Source organism: Chrysemys picta, chromosome 22, assembly GCF_011386835.1.
Source record: "Chrysemys picta bellii isolate R12L10 chromosome 22, ASM1138683v2, whole genome shotgun sequence".
Taxonomy (NCBI): domain Eukaryota; kingdom Metazoa; phylum Chordata; order Testudines; family Emydidae; genus Chrysemys; species Chrysemys picta.
The window spans coordinates 12,142,454-12,158,542 of NC_088812.1; the positions used below are offsets into that span (position 1 = coordinate 12,142,454).

At 65.9% G+C, this 16,089-nt stretch overlaps 1 protein-coding gene across 1 annotated transcript; it reads left to right on the plus strand.

The window, feature by feature from the left end:
• Positions 1–1,249: 1,249 nt before the first annotated feature.
• Positions 1,250–11,930, plus strand: TROAP (trophinin associated protein). Its single transcript, XM_065575468.1, is given in 17 exon segments — positions 1,250–1,386; positions 2,503–2,818; positions 4,016–4,247; positions 4,967–5,127; positions 5,701–5,794; positions 6,052–6,170; positions 6,642–6,856; positions 7,173–7,219; positions 7,859–8,016; positions 8,281–8,374; positions 8,533–8,657; positions 9,188–9,286; positions 9,549–9,623; positions 9,965–10,072; positions 10,211–10,315; positions 10,317–10,964; positions 11,253–11,930. Coding segments are annotated over 16 exon segments (2,613 nt in total). The 5' UTR covers positions 1,250–1,386; positions 2,503–2,581; the 3' UTR covers positions 11,349–11,930.
• Positions 11,931–16,089: the final 4,159 nt, after the last annotated feature.

Below are 16,089 nucleotides of genomic sequence, written 5' to 3' on the forward strand. Positions count from 1 at the left end.
TGCCTGTGCCTTATAGAAAGTCCCTTTAGGGCAGCATGCGGCATGGTGGTGGCAGTGGGTGAGGGGGAGCTTGCCCATGCTGTCTGCTGTGGGGGTGGCGAGAGGCTGGATTCAGACTAGGGCCCCACAGGCATTGACCCCATGAGCACTAGTGCCTGTTCACCCTTTTCACTGCGGCTCTCGGCCCTGGCCAGCTCTACGCTTCCCGGGAGGGGATGGCCTGTAGGAATCCAGGCAGACAGTGGGGTAAGCTGTGGGCATGCTGTGCAGCGTGAGCCAGGCGCACGGGGTGATCTGTGGGCACAGCAGTGCTGAGGGGGTGTCCTCGGGGCTGTGTGAAGCTGTGCCTGGTTGGCAAGACCTCATACCATGGTATGACCTGGCACCGTGGCACGACGCTGCCGTCTGACCTGGTGTAGCTAGCCTAGGGGAGACCTCACAGCAGGATGGGCACCTGCGGGTGACCCCAGCCAGTGAGAACCATGGGGAGTGTCTGTGGCATGGGCCTGGCCCGTGTCCCTCTGGTGTGACCCAGAGCCGGGGCCTGGCCCCATGTGACCCCTTGGCGTGAGCTGGAGCCGGGGCCCGGCCCCTGTGACCCCTTGGCGTGAGCTGGAGCCAGGGCCCGGCCCCTGTGACCCCTTGGCGTGAGCTGGAGCCGGGGCCCGGCCCCATGTGACCCCTTGGCGTGAGCTGGAGCCGGGGCCCGGTCCCTGTGACCCCTTGGCGTGACCTGGAGCCGGGGCCCGGCCCCTGTGACCCCTTGGCGTGACCTGGAGCCGGGGCCCGGCCCATGTGACCCCTTGGCGTGAGCTGGAGCCGGGGCCTGGCCCATGTGACCCCTTGGCGTGACCCAGAGCGGGGCCCGGTCCCTGTGACCCCTTGGCGTGACCCAGAGCGGGGGCCTGGCCCCACGTGACCCCTTGGCGTGAGCTGGAGCTGGGCCCCCTGATGTGATAGGGTGGGCCTCTCCTCCCACCCGACCCTCGGAGGACCCAGCCTATCCCACAAGTCCATCCGCCCGCCGCTCTACCCACGCCCTTCTCTATGGTCTAGACGCCCCAGCTCCCTTCAGCTCAGATCTCGCGAGATCGTCGACTTCCGCTGGGTGACCTTGCCCCGCCCCCCTCGCGCCTGATAGGCCGGAACGGGAGGTGGGAGGTGACCAATCCGTCCCCGCAGCTCCGCCCTACGCCTTGCCGTCGTCCTCGCCCCGCCTCCCTTGCTCCCGATTGGCTCGCTCTACGCTCGACCCCGCCCCCGGGGGGGGGAAAGGAAAGTGACCAATCAGCGCCGTTGGTATTTTACAAACCGGCGGGGAGCTGCCGCCTGCTCCCAAGGCGCTGGGCTGAGCCGAGCGGACGCAACCGAATCAACCAGGAGCAGGTGGGGGGGAGAGTCCCGGGGGGGGGGAGCGTGTGGGGGGCTCCCTGGCTGGGGGGGTCCCGGGGTGGGGGCAGTAGAGTGCGGGCCCCCGTGGGGTTCCTGGCATGGGGGGGCAGGGGATGAAGGGGGCAGGGGGGGGTCCCAGCTGTGGGGGTCTCTGGGGGTCCCGCGGTGGGGGCAGTAGAGGGCGGGCCCCCGGGGGGTTCCTGGCATGGGGGGGCAGGGGATGAGGGGGGTAGGGGGGGTCCCAGCTGCGGGGGTCTCTGGGGTCCCGGGGTGGGGGCAGTAGAGGGCGGGTCCCCGGGGGGTTCCTGGCATGGGGGGGCAGGGGATGAAGGGGGCAGGGGGGGGTCCCAGCTGCGGGGGTCTCTGGGGTTCCCGGGGTGGGGGCAGTAGAGGGCGGGCCCCCTGGGAGTGTCTGGGGATGGGGTGTACATGGGGGATGCCTCGGGGTGGAGAGCATCCGTGGGGGACCCCTGAGGTGAGGGCCTAGGAGGGTAGTTGGGAAGGGGGTTTCTGGGGGCTGTAGTGGGAGTCCCTGTAGGGGTTCCCCAGGGGGGGAGGTGGGGTTCCCTGAGAGCAGTGGGGTGGGGGATTCTCTGGGCTGTTGCCCAGTAGGAGGGTCCCTGGGACTGGCAGAGGGGAGCTCTCTGGGGTGGTGGGAGGTGGTGTATAGGTGGGGGGGGTAGTAGGGAATTGTGCAGAGCTGGGGGGCCTGGGGCAGGGGACAATGTGGTGGACGGCAGGGAGGAGACTGGGTTGGGCAGAGATTGCAAGTAGGTGCAAACGGCAGGGCCTCGGCCCTCGGGGTGTGGGTGAGCTTCCCCTGGGGCCGGTGCTGGTGGCAGCGACCCTGTGGCCAGCGCTCCCTGGCTGGCCCAGAGGTGCATTAAACGGGCTAGTGAACTGGGGCCGACTCTGCAGTGGCCAGGATCCAGCCACACAGGGACTCTCCTGTAGCCAGTCCCCAGCCGGCTGGGGAGGGAATTCCCCATGGGCTAGTGCTGCCAGCTCTGGTCTAGCCAGGGGGCCAGACTTGAGCCCGTCAGTGGGTCTCCTCTGGTGTGGTGGGGGCTGGGAGGTGGTTACACGCTCTGCAAGTTAGATCCTCTTCAGCTCCTGGGAGCCTCTCTTCCTCCAGGTGCAAATGCCAGGCAAGGTACTGCAGTGACTTGGTTTGGTGCAGCTGTCAAAAATGGCCCAGGTCAGGAAGAGTCCGGAATGGGGGTCCTTTGCCCACCCACCTCGGGGCAAGTGGAAAGGGAGCTGCTCCCTGGACGGGAGCCAACCGCAGCTGGGAAAGGAGAATGAGCCGTCTGCCTGGGACAGGCCAGACACACGGAGCCACAGCAAGATCCCTGTCCTGTCCAAAAGCCGCCTGCCGCCGGACTTCCAGCAGCTGCACCAGGCCTGGGAGAGCCAGTTCCAGAAGGTGAATGGTGGGTGAGGGGGAAGGTTTGGACCGGCCTCGAAGCACCATTTGTTGGCTGGTCCCTGCGCCCGGGAGAGAGCTGTATGGAAAAACACCTGGGGCATGACCGAGAAACCGAGCAGGGCCCTGTGCCAGGCTGGCAGCTGTGAAGCCGAGACCCCTATTTATCTCTCTTGGGGGTGGGAGCTGGTACGCTCGGCTCTCTTCCGCAACAGGGTCCTGATGCCCGTCTGCTCCTGCTGATTCACAGCCCCCCGCTTACCAGGGGCAGGGCAAACGCTGGTGCCCCAAGCCCCCGGGAGCGCAGTGTGACATGCGTTAACTGCCCAGCATGTTAGTGTTGATCAAAGCTTAAACCTCTTCCCGGGGGTGCTTGTTAGCAGACAATCCGACTCTGGTGCATCTGATCCTGGCTGGTCCGATGTGCTAGCCAAGGCCCCCTCTCTCCGGGTCATACTGCCACGGCTGTGATCCACTGGGAGCAGAGCAGGGTGTTCCAAGCCCCCCTGCTGCTGGGATGCTGTGTTCCAAGCACAAAATAGCCCAAGTCTGTTGTGCTGCAGCTCCGGGGCTATGGACAGGCTGGAGGGGAACGCCCCTGGTGTGACGCTAGCATGGCACCAAAATCCTTGTGAAAACGAGAAAAGGGGTGTGCGGCGAAAGTAGCGGGTGAGAGCGAGGGGCAGGGGAGACCGACCCTGGGTTCTGTAGCTGGCTTTGGGACAGGGAGTGTGGTGTAGTGGTCAGGGCAGCGGCTGGGAGTCAGGCCTCCTGGGTTCCATTCCCATCTCTGTGACTGATGTGTGATGTCAGGCAAGTTGCTTCCCCGCCTAGTGCCTCCGTTTCCCCCACTAATGGGAATGCGTCTCCTGCTCCGCACCAGAGAAAGGGCACACCGCGTCCACGCGGCGTAGGGACGCCTGGCAGCGAAAGGCTCCGGCAATGGGGAAAGGCTCTGGCCGCAGGGTCTGACACTCGATAGCAGTGTAGACATGAGGTGCTGCTTGGGTGCGTAGAGCCATGTAGGGGCATACCCGGGGGGGATCAGGTGTGCATGGCACTCGACTCGCCTCGGCTGGGTCTCGCTGTCTATGCTGCCGTATTCGTGGGGTGTGCAGCGTTCGTCCTCTGCGTGCCACCTTCATCTCCCCGGTGCTGCTCCTCGCTGCCTGGTGACGGTCTTTCTGTCCTGTCCAGGGGAAGGCTGCCAGTAAGAAGCCCTGTACGCAGACCTGTCCCTTTAACCTGACCTGCAAAGGGGACAAGTTCCACGTTGTGCCCTGCGCTGATATGGCTGCAGCCACGGAGCCGCCGGCGGGATCCCCCAATCCGCTGAGCAGAAGCCAGCCCAGAGGCCCCCTGGAGGAGATACAGCTGGGGGCACCAGCGCAGAAGAACGCGCCAGGCAGCAGCGTCCCCAGTGGCAAAGGTACCACGGCAGGGCCGGGCTCTTGTGCCGAAAACCACTGCTGGTGCAGTCCCAGCCTCTGCCAGCAGGGGCCCCCCCCCCCCCCCGGCTCATTTCCTGACACACCATCTCCTGCTGTGCTGTGATGCTCTCACATCTCACAAGCTAAGCGGGATTGAGCCTGGACGTGGGGTGGATGGGAGACCTGGCGACAACTCTGGGAGCTGCAGGGAACGGGCCTGGCGACTGGTAATTGGTGCCCCTCGCACTGAGTCAGTGCTGGCCCTGGACCCCGGCGTGGGACTGGGGTGCTCGGAACAGGGCAGGGGGATGCTGGGCGCCCGGGGCTCTGTGCAAGTGGAGCACCGTCTTTCTGATGAGTGGTGAAGCTCAGGGACTGGCTACCTCTGCCAGGTGCCGCGGCACATTTCCCAAATGCCCAGGCCCAGTACCCGGGCGCTGGGACACGTGTCCTGGCCCCGCTCCAGCTCCGGTAATTGCATTCATTGCCCTGGCGATGTCGGCTGCCTTTGGGATTCCTTGGTGTCTAGTCCTGCAGTATTGCTTGCGCTGTGAACTGGCGGCAGCACTCTGCCCCAGAGGTGGCCGCATTTCAGGGCAGGGTGATCTTGTAAAGCATTTCGGGGTCCTTCAGGATGAAAGATGGGATGAAGGGGGGAAGCTACCTGTGGGTTAGTGGTTCCATTTCAGCCCCTTCACCACCGCGGTATCTCTTGCAGAAGTGGAGTTCGTGGCTGACCCGGTGGCTTTGGCCAGCATCCTCTCCAATGTGGGGTTGGCAAACGGCACGCTGGGTGTGGCCAGGAAACCCAGCCTGGCCCGGCGGGTCCCTCTGAGGGGGAGCGGGGGAAACTCGGTCCACGCCAGCGGGAGCGCACGGGTAAGTCCTGTGCCCCAGGGCCCCGCTGTGGAACCAGCTCCCTGCTGACGCTGGTGGCCGGCTTGCCCGCCTGGCTCGCTGGGAGCCCCGGGCTGAGCTGGGGCCCTGAGACGGGCTGTGACGGCACTCAGCAGGGTCAGCACAGGTCAGCTAATGCTGATGGGCCGTGGGGAGAGGGGGCTTTTCTTTTCAAGGGACGGTGTTATGTCCTCCTTGTAAGCACCCCTTCAGAGCAGGTGGGGCGGCCTGGTGCCAGGTCTCCTGGGTTCTACCCCAGCTCTGGGAGGAGAGTGGGGTCGTGGGGGTGGGAGTCCCGGGTTCTATTCCTAACTGGCTACGTTGCCTCAGTTTCCCCATGTGTAAGAGGGAGCCGATGGCCTCTTTTCTATGGTGGGCTGAGGTCTGAGCTCCTTTGTCTGTAAATTGCTTTGATGTCTCGGAAGTTCTGACTTGTCTGCTTTTCTCCTGACCACGGCGAGCTCGCAGCCCCCTCGCACTAGAGCTTTGCTAAGGGGTGGGTCTGGGACCCACTTTCCTAACGGGCCTCCCCGGCTGCTTCTCTCTTCCCCCCAGACTGTGAGTGGCTCCCTGTATGTGGCCTCGGGGACCCCTGCCTTGTGCCCGGATCCAGCCCGCATCTCCTGCTTCTCCCGGCTGGCGCCTCAAGGTACAGCCCCCTGGCTCCTGCAGCTGGGGGCCCGGACGGCCCTGGGTAGGGCGGATGGAGCAGTGGGTGAGCAGCCCCCCCAGGAAGCTGCCTGTGTGGGGGAGAAGGGAAGGGAGCTCGGCAGCATCTGCTGATCCTGGGCCCTTTGTTGTCGTTAATACAGCGTCGATTGCTCCCGGGCCCGCTCTCGGCTCTGCCCCCGGGGGCACTGCCCCCACTCACCGCCTGACTCCTGCCCTCTCTGCTCTGGCCCCCAGACGCAGCTCGGCGAGCCACGCGGGATCCTGCTCAGCACCGTGGCCTGCTCCTTAAATCTCAGCAGATCCAGGCCCTGTCGGAGACGCTGAGGGACCTGGGGTCCCGTGCCCAGCCCGCGGTGAGTGCTGCCTGTGCTGGTTCCAGCCCTCCTCTCTGCCTGGCTGGAGATGCCATGGGAGGGTTTGGAGGGGCTGCACTGGGTCCCAGCTCTGCAGAGGGGCGGGTGCTGGAGGAGGCTGTCTACCGCCAGTGCTTAAGGAGCCACTCAGGAGCCCACAGCTGGGAAGGGCCTCGCGGGGGTGGGAGGGTGCAGGGGACTCCTCGTATTAGCCTGGTTCCCTGCGCAGCCCATGTCACTGGGTTCCTCTGCTCCAGAACCCGCCCCAGTCATGCCTGGCCTGGGCCAGCTGCCCACTGCTCCCGCGGCCCCTCGGGGTGGGTCACCGTGGGGCTGGATGCGTTCCGTGGGCGATGGGGTGCCTGTCTCCAGGGTGGCTCCGACGCACCAGTCCCTTCAGGTGGGGGCAAGGCGCTGTGGGTACCATGTGCCTGCCCAGCCCCCCTTGAACCAGGGTTCTCTCGGCGCCAGGGGCACCCCGCTCTGCAGAGACTTGGCACAGGGGCGAAGGAGGCGTGTCGGGGCCGCCCGCATCCCATTGCCACAGCAACGCAGCGCGAACCAGCCGGGAGCCAGGAAGCCGGCGGAACCAGGGACCAGTCCAGCAACGGCAGGCCGGGGTCCTCGAGCGATGGCAAAGCAGCGGGGGGCAAGGCTGGCACTGGGGGGCAGAGTGCAGCCCACAGGTGACGGGAGCGCGCCATTAATGGGTAGGGGGGAGGAACATACCATTAACTGCCCATCGCCGCTCTCATGGCTCCATTATCAGCTGGGGGGTGCCCAGCTCCCAAGGAGCGTCCCCAGCCGGCACTGGCCCGGAGCCAGGTTACAGGGATTAGATAGCGGGGCCCTGGTATGTGCTGACACCCGGCCAACTTGCTACACACAGACCCCTGCTGGGATCCTGAGCTGGGGAGCCTGGGGCTCGGGTGGCAAAGTGCCCCACACCTGCCCTAGCCGGCAGGGGTGGAGAATGAGCAGCCCCTGTTTTCTCTGCTTCAGCAGCGGCTCAGCCTCGAGGAGGGATCCCATGGGAGCATCACAGACAGGTAAGAGGCCATGTCCTGTTTGCCTGGAATAGAACCCAGGCGTCCTGACTCCCAGCCCCCCTGATCTAATCCACCAGACCACCCCCCCCCCCCCCGCAGAACTGGGGATAGAACCCAGGCGTCCTGGCTCCCCAGCCCAGCCCAAGTCCCATCTTGCCTTATGAGTGATGCAGTGTCGGGCGCTTCCACAGGGTGCCGTGATTCACTGGTCATGCGCCCCGTCCCCCGCCCCATGGCTGCTGACCGGGCTTGGAGGGGTTAGACTGGGATCAGTCGGTGTCAGGATGTGGATTTCACAGGAATCCGCAGACGCGCCACCCGTTGGAAGCGTGGCCGGGCAGAGCCAGAGTCACCGGCCGGCCCTTCCTCCGCGGGGCTGGGCGCGTGATGTCCGTGGTTTGTCTTCTAAGTGTTGCAAACGTTTTGAATCTCAACGTCTACAGACACCAAGTAATTACTCTCCACTCCGCTCTTGTCTGATCTCCCCCATTGGCTGACCCTGCAGCTCTGAACATTTAAATCCCTGGAAATAGGGGCAAACGCTGTAAAACCGTGACATTAGCCATTGGCAACGTAACCGAACTGGACTCCTACCAAGCCAGTTGCTGACCGTCTCGTCTCCTCTCCCCCTCCCTGCAGAGGAGTTCGTGCCGGACCCAGACGCCCTGGCCAGCGTCCTCTCCAACACGGGGCTGAGCCACGCTGCCCTGGGGCCCACGGGGAAGGTCAGCCTGGCTCGGAGGGTGCCGGTGAAGGGGCCGCGGGGCGTCCCGCCCTCCACTCAGGGGAGCACCACGGTGAGCTGTTCAGGGGTCTTGAAGCCTGGCCCTCACTGGGCTCATGTCTCCGTCTGGATCTCGCTGGGGCGCTTCGTGGGATCCACACCCGGGGGGCTGGCACCGGTGGGGCAGGAGGATTCCAGCAGCCGTCCCTTGGCCCAGCCAGCGCCTGCAGTGCTGGGGGTTAGGCACAGGCAGGGGGGTTGGGGTCGGCTCGGCGCCCCGCCCTTGCCACATGCAGCGCAGAGGGGGCTGGCTGAGACTGCTTCTCTCCCCCCTCAGGGCAGCAGGACCTCGCTGCTGAGACCCCAGGGCAGCGTCCCCCCGACGGGCGACTTCGGCCGCACCTCCTGCTACTCCACACTGGGACTTAAAGGTACAGACCCCTCCCCCGCGCCTGTGGGGGAGCTGAGCGGGGAGGGTCTGTTTGTGCTTGGCCTCTGGGGGTTGCTGCTTACGCATGAGCCACAAGTTTGGGGGGGGGGGGGGGGTCTGTGCCAGGGTTCACTGCCCTCAGCCTCCCCTTCTCTCCAGGTGTTGAGGCCCCGGATGGTCTCCAAGCAGCCCAGCTGGCTGGCACGCCCAGGACCCGGGAGATCAACCGCTATTTGCCCTTTGGCTCTGCCCGGAGGGTGCCCGTCACGCAGCCCCAGTCCCTGGTTTGTACGCTCGGGCGGGGCAGGGGGTGGGAACCTCCTCGGGGAGGGGTCGGTCTGTGCAGCTCCTGTCACCCTGACCTGTCGGAGCATCGCCCTCTGCTCAGCTGCTCCCCACCCTCACCGAACATGAACCATAGATGGGACTCAGACGTCCCCTGGGGTTTGCCCAGGGCCTAGGGGTTAGAGGAGGGGGCTGGGAGCCAGGACTCCTGGGTTCTATCCCCAGCTCTGGAAGGGGGGAGGGGAGTCTAGGGGGGCTGGGAGCCAGGACTCCTGGGTTCTCTCCTTGGCAGTGCCGCACTCAGTCTCTCTCCCCTGTCTGTCAGGCAGGGGGCTGCCAGGCTGGGCCCTGTTCAGCTCTGCCTGGGGTCCATGTCCTAGGGTGGACTCACTGCAGCACCTGGTTCTCCAGCTGGGGGAGCCCGAGACGACCCTGGCCAGTCCGTGTGGGGTGCAGGGCGGGGGCAGCCCCAGTCGGACCCAGCCCCGTGCGCTAGGTGCTGTCCACATGAACCCTTCTCCCCGTACAGCGTGGCACCTGCTTCTCCACCCGCCGCCTGGCCGTCTTCCCCCGCACGCCCCGCACCGCGGAGGCCCTGGACAAGCACCCGGCCCAGGGAGCACTGCAGGTGGGAGGGGATGGGGAGTTGGGGGGTGGGAACAGGGATGGTCCCAGGGCGCTGTACCTGGATGGGGAGGGGCCTGGCTGTTGTGGGGGCAGTTGCCCTGCTCAGGGTCTGAGGGGTGGGGTGCCCCTTTGCTGACAGGTGGACTCTGCCAGCCCCTGCCTCCCCGGAGCTGAGGTGAGCCGGGCTCCTGCCGGCAGGGTGGTGGGAGTGGCTATGGCCCATTGCCCGCAGGCCTTCGCTGATGCCATGTTCCCATCTCTAGCCCCCAGCCAGGTGGGCCGGTGGCCTCTCCCCGGAGCCCCGAAGCTCTGACCCCGATGATTCGACCCTGCCCTGGGTGAGTGCTCTGGGCTGGGGGGGTTGGGGAGACCCAGACGGGGGGAAGGTGGAGGGTTGGCCCAATGCCAGCTGAGCCCGTCCTCCTCTGGGAGGGGAGGGAAGGGGGCTGTAGTGGGTCTGACCAATGTCATGGGGGCTGTATGACCACCCCCCCATCCTAGCTGAATTTGAGACCCCCACACATGGCAAAGAGTGGGGGGGCGGGGGGGGTGCTGAGTGGGGGTTGGATTGGACTGTCCTGCAGCTTGTGGGAAAGATCATTCCATGCCCAGGCGGGGGCCCTGCGGGCGGGGGTGGGGGGGGTCTGGTCCCACGCCGCTGATGGTACCTCCCCGCCAGGAGAAGATCGTGGTGCGTCTCTTTGGAGACGGGGAGAGCCAGGCAGCCGCGGAAGCGTCGGTGAGGAAAGTGCTCGCGCGGCCCGGCGAGGGGAGCAGCAAGGCGCAGGTAAGGGGGGGCCTGGCTCCTTCCTGCCAGCATTGGGGGGGCGCCCCCAGTCTCCCGGGGAGCAGCCTGACCAGAGTGGGGTGATGAGGCTGGGCTGGGGGGTCCTGTTCTGACTCTCTCTCTCCCTCCCCCCGGCAGCGCATCGAGTTTCTGGCCCGGCTCCTGCGGAAGGAGGTGGAGGGGGCAGGTGGCTCCTCCAGCCTGGAAGAGCTCCAGAACCTGCTGGCTGCCTGCGCCCCGTCGCCCGGGCCCCCCCCGCACGCCCCCTCCCCTGCCAGCAGCCGGTGTGGGGCTGGAGCGACTCCCCTCCCCCTCTTCGGGCCAGGGGCCTGAGCTGGGCCCTGCCAGCGGGACGACTCCCCCGGCCAGCTCTGCTGCCTTCCCTGCTGCGGGCACCACCCTGACCTTCTCCTCCCAGCGACCCGTCTGCTCCCACCCCCTCATCCGCTCCCTGAGGTCCCCCGCCGCCAGCGGGGGCGCTGCAGGTAGGACACGGCTCCAGTGCCCCATGGGGGAACCAGAGCCTCTTTGGCCCCCCCGGTCTGCCGGCTACCTGGCCAATGGGGCGCTGGCTCCAACTCATTGCTGCAGCCCCTGTGGCTGGCCGGACGGGGGGGACGGGACAGGAAGGACTGTGGGCTCCAGGCCCCCGGGCGGCTCACGCTCACTCTCTCCTGCAGGGGCCAGGGCTGCCCCCACCACCCCCCCGTCCCGCGTGGCCCTGGTGAAGCAGCGGCTCGGGGACCTGCTCAGCGCCCCCCAGCGCTTCCAGGAGGCCTGCCTGGACGACGAGTGTGCCTTCTACACGGGCCGGCCCCCCGCCCGCCTGCCCCCCGCCCCCCGCTGCTGCACAGACCCCGTGGCCACGCTGCTGCAGGCCCAGGAAACCATGGTGAGTCGGGGGGACTGGATGGGGGGTGAGAACGCTGGCCCCTCCCCTCAGTGTTTGTTCCCTGGGGTCTCCTGCATTTGAGGGGGTGGGGGCTGAGCCCTGGTGCCAAACCAACTAGTCCCTGGGGAAAGAAGAACTGAATCAGAACTCCTGGGTTCTCTCCCAAACTCTGGGAGGGGCTGGAGGGGGTGGGGGGGAGCCAGGACTCCTGGGTTCCCAGCTGAGGGCACTGGGTGGGGGAGCGTGTGTCACAAGGTGAGATTCACAGCCTCTGTCTCTTCCCTCCAGCACTTTATCCCCATCATGCAGCCGGCACCTGGTGGCCCCCCGGGGGAAGCCGGGAGCTCACTACAGGCAAACCTGCCACCCCAGCCCTCGAGATGATGGAGGGGAACCGGTGCCCACCTGGGTCCTGCCCCGGATCTGTGCCCCCTTAGCAGTGTCGTTGCAGCGGCTCCCCCCAGCACAGGTGGGGCCTGGCATACCCCCCCGTGTCCCACCAGCCAGGCACCTCCTGTTCTGGGGGCACGGGGGGCAGGCCCCTTGTCACCCCTGCTGCAACCCAGACAGCCCCTCTCTGCACCGGCCTGTCAGGACTCCTGACCCGCGGGTTGCTTCTCTAGCCAGCCCCCCGACCCCTGGCTGCAGGCGCTGCCTTGAGCACCTGTGGGCGAGCGCGTCGGCCCAGCTGCTCCTCGGGCCGAGCCTGTCGCGTCCCCCGGGCTCCAGAGCTGCCAGCCGCCCCCAGCCCGGATCGCAGGCTCTGGGCCTCTCCGCTCGCCCAGGTGATCTGCAGGCCCGTCAGCGCCCCCTGCAGTCTCCAGGACGCTCTGTGCCCAGCCCCCATCCACCCCTCTCTATTTATTACCAGCCCAAAGCCCCGGGGGGCTGGGAAGCCGCAATCTCCGTTTTCAATGACGAGCTGTCTGTGACTATGGCACTCCAATAAAGTATTGTTTACACTTGGCCGTTATTGTAGGGTCTCCTGTTTCACTATAGGCCCTACTCCCCCCTCCTCCCCGGCACTGGGGAGTGCCGTAGGGCTGCGATTGGCCTGGGCTTCGGGATCCCTGGTAGGACTGAGACTGACCCGCTTGCAGAAGTGTTAACCTGTGGAACAACCTGCAGCAGGAGCAGGGTCTGTCCCTGGCATTCCCCTGCCCTGGGAGCTGAAGGGGGCAGGGACTTGCCTTTGCTGCAGCCTGGGATCACCAAGGGGGGGGAAGAGACCCAAACTCCAGGGGGATCACTCAAGTCCTGGGGCGCCTGTCCCCTCTGCCTGGGGCAGTTACATTGCCAGGGCCTTGGCACCTGCCCCCTTCCATTGGGGGCTGTTGCTGGGGTGGAGCAGAGCTGCTGTTCATCACCCCCCAGAGCTCGGAGCAGGGGCCGAGGGAAGTGAGAGGGATCTGGCTCCCCCCACTAGGTCCTGGGAAAATGCCTGGGCAGGGTAGGCTGCGCGTTTGCCTCTGCCCAGAGCTGGCTGCACTTAGCAGGGCTTGGGCCTTGGCAGATCGCACCTGTGGAGGGGAGCTGGTGTGGCAGCCGCTGGCCACCAGGCAGCAGCACAGACCAGCCAGCTGGGCGTCTAGCCAGGGACCAGGGGCAGCGACCCAGCGGGGGTCTGTGCCAGCAGAGCGCCCTGCGGGGGTGTCAGGCTAAGCATGGGCCGGGCAGCCAGCAGTCTGGGCTGGGGGGGCAGGGGCAGAGAGTGTGAACTGGGCCTAGGACTCCTGGGTTCCATTCTCATCCCTTTCCCCTGCCTCACTTTCCCCAGCTGTAAAACCAGAAGGATCCCAACCCCCCTCGGGGGAATAATGAACCAGGGCTCACCAGAGCCCCCACAGCAGCTCCGTAAATACCATCCCTGTGCTCAGAGGGGAAACTGAGGCAAAGACGCACAGTGATTTGTCTGAGTCTACAGGAGAGCCCGCATCCATCTCAGTTTGTGTTGTGGTGCCCGTGCCTGGCTGGGCTGGGCTCCGAGAGCATTGGTCACTGGGAATGTGGGATCAATGTCCCTAGGGGCTGCCCTGAACACCCCCATGCACCCCCTGCCCCTGCTGGGCTCCCTCGCCTCCGCTACCCTGGGCCTGGCCAAGCGGGCAGGGCCGTGTGCTCACTGTGGGGCTTGTCCCGTGAGAGTGTTTGGAAACTTTCCTGCGTTCTGCCCCATGGGGGGGGTCCCGCTAGCCCAGCCCAGGTTCACACGGGGGGCACCCTGCCAACGCTGGGAAAGGACAAAGGGGGGCCAGACCCAGCACCCTGGCAGGGCAGGAGAAAAGGAGATGCTGGGCTGGGTGAGAGAGGGGAAGGGGGGATGCACAGACCCTGGCAGGGGGAGATGAGGGATGCAGGGCGTCCCTCAAGCAGAGCGGGATGGGAGGGTGGTGACCCTGGAGCACATGGTGGGAGGAGTTGGGGGCTGCAGGGAGCTCCTAGCACCCAGGGACGCCAGATCTACAGCAGGACCCGCACGCAGAGCAGAGCGCGGCCCTGGCCCAAACAGCCTCCAGTCTCAGCCCTGTACCATGGGCTGGTGGGCACGTGTGCCCCCCTCCCCCAGGAGCGGGTGGTTGATGGGGGGGAGAGAACAGCTAGGCAGAGACAGGCTGCAGGGGGGGGAGATTCTCCCCCATGCTGCAGCGGATGAGCGAACGCCTGTCGAATGCCTGGCCTGGCGGGGCCCGGGGCCCTGGCCCTGTCTCAGCGCTGCCTTCCCAGCCTGATCTGCCAATTACCGGCGTCCCGGTGCGGCGGGCGGGGAGCTCATTACAGTCGGGCACTGCTTCGCAGCCATCAGCACGGTGACAGGGCCAGCCGGCGCAGACGGGGGGGGACGTTACTGGGCCCGTGTGTGCACAGCCTGTCTACCAGCACATGCGTGTGCACCTCGAGCATCACCGCCCGGGGGGAGCCGGCGGCCTGCATGTCCTGCTGGGGCACCAACCCACAGAAACACGTGTGCCCGGAGCTGTCACGGCCACGCGGCAGGCCCCGCTGGCTGGTGGATGTGCTGCACACGCTACATGTATGTACAGGCAGGGCTGGGAGACAGACACGTGTCTAACACGACTGGAACATGGATGCCCAGGTCATGCTATGTGCATATAGACAAACGGGCGGGCAGGCACGCTCCCCATTCAGTGCAGGCTGGGGGTGGTCACGCTGCCCCCCCCGACACCCAGGCATAGGATCAGCGCATGGGGTTACCACAAGGGACCCAACAACTAGTGTGTGACCCGACATCTCCTAGCAGGACACTGCACCCCCAGGCTGGATGGCAATGGGGGGGACACTGCACCCCGGGCTGGATGGCAATGGGGGGGGCACTGTACCTCGGGCTGGATGGCAATGGGGGGGGACACTGCACCCCGGGCTGGATGGCAATGGGGGGGGACACTGCACCCCCAGGCTGGATGGCAATGGGGGGGGACACTGCACCCCCAGGCTGGATGGCAATGGGTGGGGGCACTGTACCTCGGGCTGGATGGCAATGGGGGGGGACACTGCACCCCCAGGCTGGATGGCAATGTGGGGGGACACTGCACCCCCGGTCTGGATGGCAATGGGGGGAACACTGCACCCCGGGCTGGATGGCAATAGGGGGGGACACTTCACCCCTGGGCTGGATGGCAATGGGGGGGGACACTGCACCCCGGGCTGGATGGCAATTGGGGGGGGTTGGTTGCTTTGTCTCTCAGGGCGAATAGGAGAACTAGCAGGGCTCAGAGCAGGACGAGGGGTGCATCAGTGTGTGGGGGGGAATCTGGGGAGCGCCTGAGTGCCCCATCTATGGCTTTCCTCTCTCACCACCATCAAAGCCCCCGGTCCCCTCCCCACAGCTGCCCCCTCATCTGGCCAGGGTGGGATCAAGGGGGGATCTTGTGCAAAACACCCCAGTGAGATGCAGGCCCACCCCTGTGCAACATAGCTGGTGCTCAGCTGCCTTGCCCCACCCCAGCAGTGGCTGCATTTCCGCCCTGGGCGAGTGAGTGTTACCCCCCCACTACCCCACATGCAAAGTCGCATCACCCCCCCAGACACTTGTGCTGACCAATGTGGTTAATTAACACTAATTGGCCAAGTAAAGGGGCTGGAATTAGAGAGGGGTCTGGGAAAAATTTCTTATAGCTGTGATCACCCTGACAGCAGTACCCTGGTGGGACACCAGCACTGTGAACTTCCCCACAGCAGTGTCCTGTGTTGCGAGCTTCCTGACAGCAGTGCCCAGGACCTCAGTGCGCTGAGCTTCCCGACAGTAGTGCCCTGGGTGTGCCCTTCTCAGCAGATGTGTCGCTCCTTGGCGAGGACTCCTCAGTGGTCAGCGGGGGGGAGGTGGGGCACCCCCAGACCCTGGGGAGACAGAGAAGCCAGGATAGCCCCCTGCCTGGGGCTGGCAAGGAAGGTATGAAAGTGCCGGCAGCCACCTTTGTGGGAGTGGAGGGGCCATGAGCATTTGCGGGCCAGGGAAGGAGCCAGGATCCTGGAGCAGGGACTTGGTCACACATGTTAAATGCCTCAGCGGGCAGGCCTGCAGCAAGGAAGGGGTTAACGAGAGAGGTCAGGCCCAGGCCCAGAACCCTCTTGGCCTCAGCCGGGGTCTCTGGCACCCTCCAACCCACCCACCCCCGGCGTTGTGGGTGCTGATGGCTTCTGTTACTGCCCAAAGATCCCGGCTGGCCCCGTGTGCTGCGATCAGGGACCCAGCCAAATCCCAGCTCAGGGGATCGTCCTTCCCTTCGGGGATTCAGCTGGAGACGGGCTCCTCCCTCACGTCCCTGCAGTCTTGCAGTGTGGCAGTTAACCAGCCGCCGCACCTCGCCCCAGAGGTGGCTGCCGATCAGTGGCGGGGGAGTGAGCCCTGTGCACGGTGGCACGGTGGCAACAGAGAAAACCCTCCAAGTGCGAGTCCAAAACCCGAGTATTTTAATGGCGGATCAAACACGGAGCCGGACGGGGCGGAGACGCGGGTTCGAGGGGTCTGGCATGTGCGGCCCCAGGCGGGATAATGGCACCGAAGGGGCCTGGCACCTGCCCCAGTGTGTTCATCTGGACAGTTCGAACGGTCACTGCGCAGCTCCCTCCCGAGGGCCGGGCTCAGTGAGCAGCCAGCACGTGGGGC